This window comes from Etheostoma cragini, chromosome 16, assembly GCF_013103735.1.
Source record: "Etheostoma cragini isolate CJK2018 chromosome 16, CSU_Ecrag_1.0, whole genome shotgun sequence".
Taxonomy (NCBI): Eukaryota; Metazoa; Chordata; class Actinopteri; order Perciformes; family Percidae; genus Etheostoma; species Etheostoma cragini.
In genome coordinates this window covers 23337084-23338235 of record NC_048422.1, presented here as the reverse complement: position 1 = coordinate 23338235, position 1152 = coordinate 23337084, and the positions used below count along the sequence as shown (strand labels likewise).

Below are 1152 nucleotides of genomic sequence, written 5' to 3'. Positions count from 1 at the left end.
GACGTCCTCCAGCGTGACCAATCCCAGCACCTCGTAGAAAGGGTCGCCCTCCCCCTCGTTGTTCACCTTCTGGACGATGGCCAGGTGGGATTTACCTGGAGAGGAGCGCAGGGGGAGGGAGGGGGAGAGAGAAGAGAGAGAGATCAGCTGTTGGACTACAACCAGGATGCATGAGTGCACTGCTGAAAAATTAGTTTATATCCCCAAGAAAAGAACTGTCGGAAAAGTAGGGCAGCATCAAAGTTTTACTGAAGCTGCTGCTTCCTAAACGTCAGCTTCAAACCCATTCGGCTCCAGTGAAAACATCCTTTGTTGTTTTTCTATTTCGGAGCTGCAGCGATGCTGCTCTTCAGTGGATTTATCCCGCCGACTGCTGGGAGGACAGATCGGTGCCTTAATATAGCCCCAGACTGCACTAAGAGCATTGCAGAGAGAAGAGCTGGAAGACCTGCCAACACAGAGATAAAGAGGAAGGGGGGGGGGGGCTGAGAAGAAAGAGAAACAGATTAATCCTCGTTAAAAACCATAGCAACGTTTTTGTTTGCTCACACTGGCTGCAGGTCTGCAGCCCGGTGTGCTAACAGACATCAGAGAGCAGAGAGTTACATAACGGCTCCAGTCCCCTGCCATGAAGAGCAGCTGACAGCAAGGTAGAGCTGTGAGATTTAAAAATAGAGGATCTGCTGCGAAAAAAGAACAACAAACATGTCGACCGCACAAAGGCCCAAAAAAGAAGCGCAGAATGCAAAATATATGCATTCTAGTTCAGACACTGGAGGCTTGACTGGGACTCTCGCTCAGAGACTTGGTCTCTCGCTCAGAGACTTGAGATGAGACTTTGTCTCTAGCTCAGAGACTTGAGATGAGACTTTGTCTCTAGCTCAGAGACTTGAGATGAGACTTGGACTCTAGCTCAGAGACTTGAGACTTGGACTCTAGCTCAGAGACTTGAGACTTGGACTCTAGCTCAGAGACTTGAGACTTGGACTCTAGCTCAGAGACTTCAGACTTGGACTATAGCTCAGAGACTGGAGACTTGGACTCTAGCTCAGAGATTTCAGACTTGGACTATAACTCAGAGACTTCAGACTTGGACTCTAGCTCAGAGACTTCAGACTTGGACTCTAGCTCAGAGACTTCAGACTTGGACTC

At 49.0% G+C, this 1152-nt stretch overlaps 1 protein-coding gene across 1 annotated transcript in view; it reads right to left on the bottom strand.

Annotated features, from left to right (window-relative positions):
- Positions 1–1152, bottom strand: part of LOC117959724 (metal transporter CNNM4) — a 21409-nt gene that overhangs the window by 13973 nt on the left and 6284 nt on the right. Inside the window, exon 3 of the mRNA XM_034897003.1 lies at positions 4–95. Coding sequence (XP_034752894.1) covers positions 4–95 — 92 coding nt within the window. The remainder of the gene's footprint in view (positions 1–3; positions 96–1152) is intronic.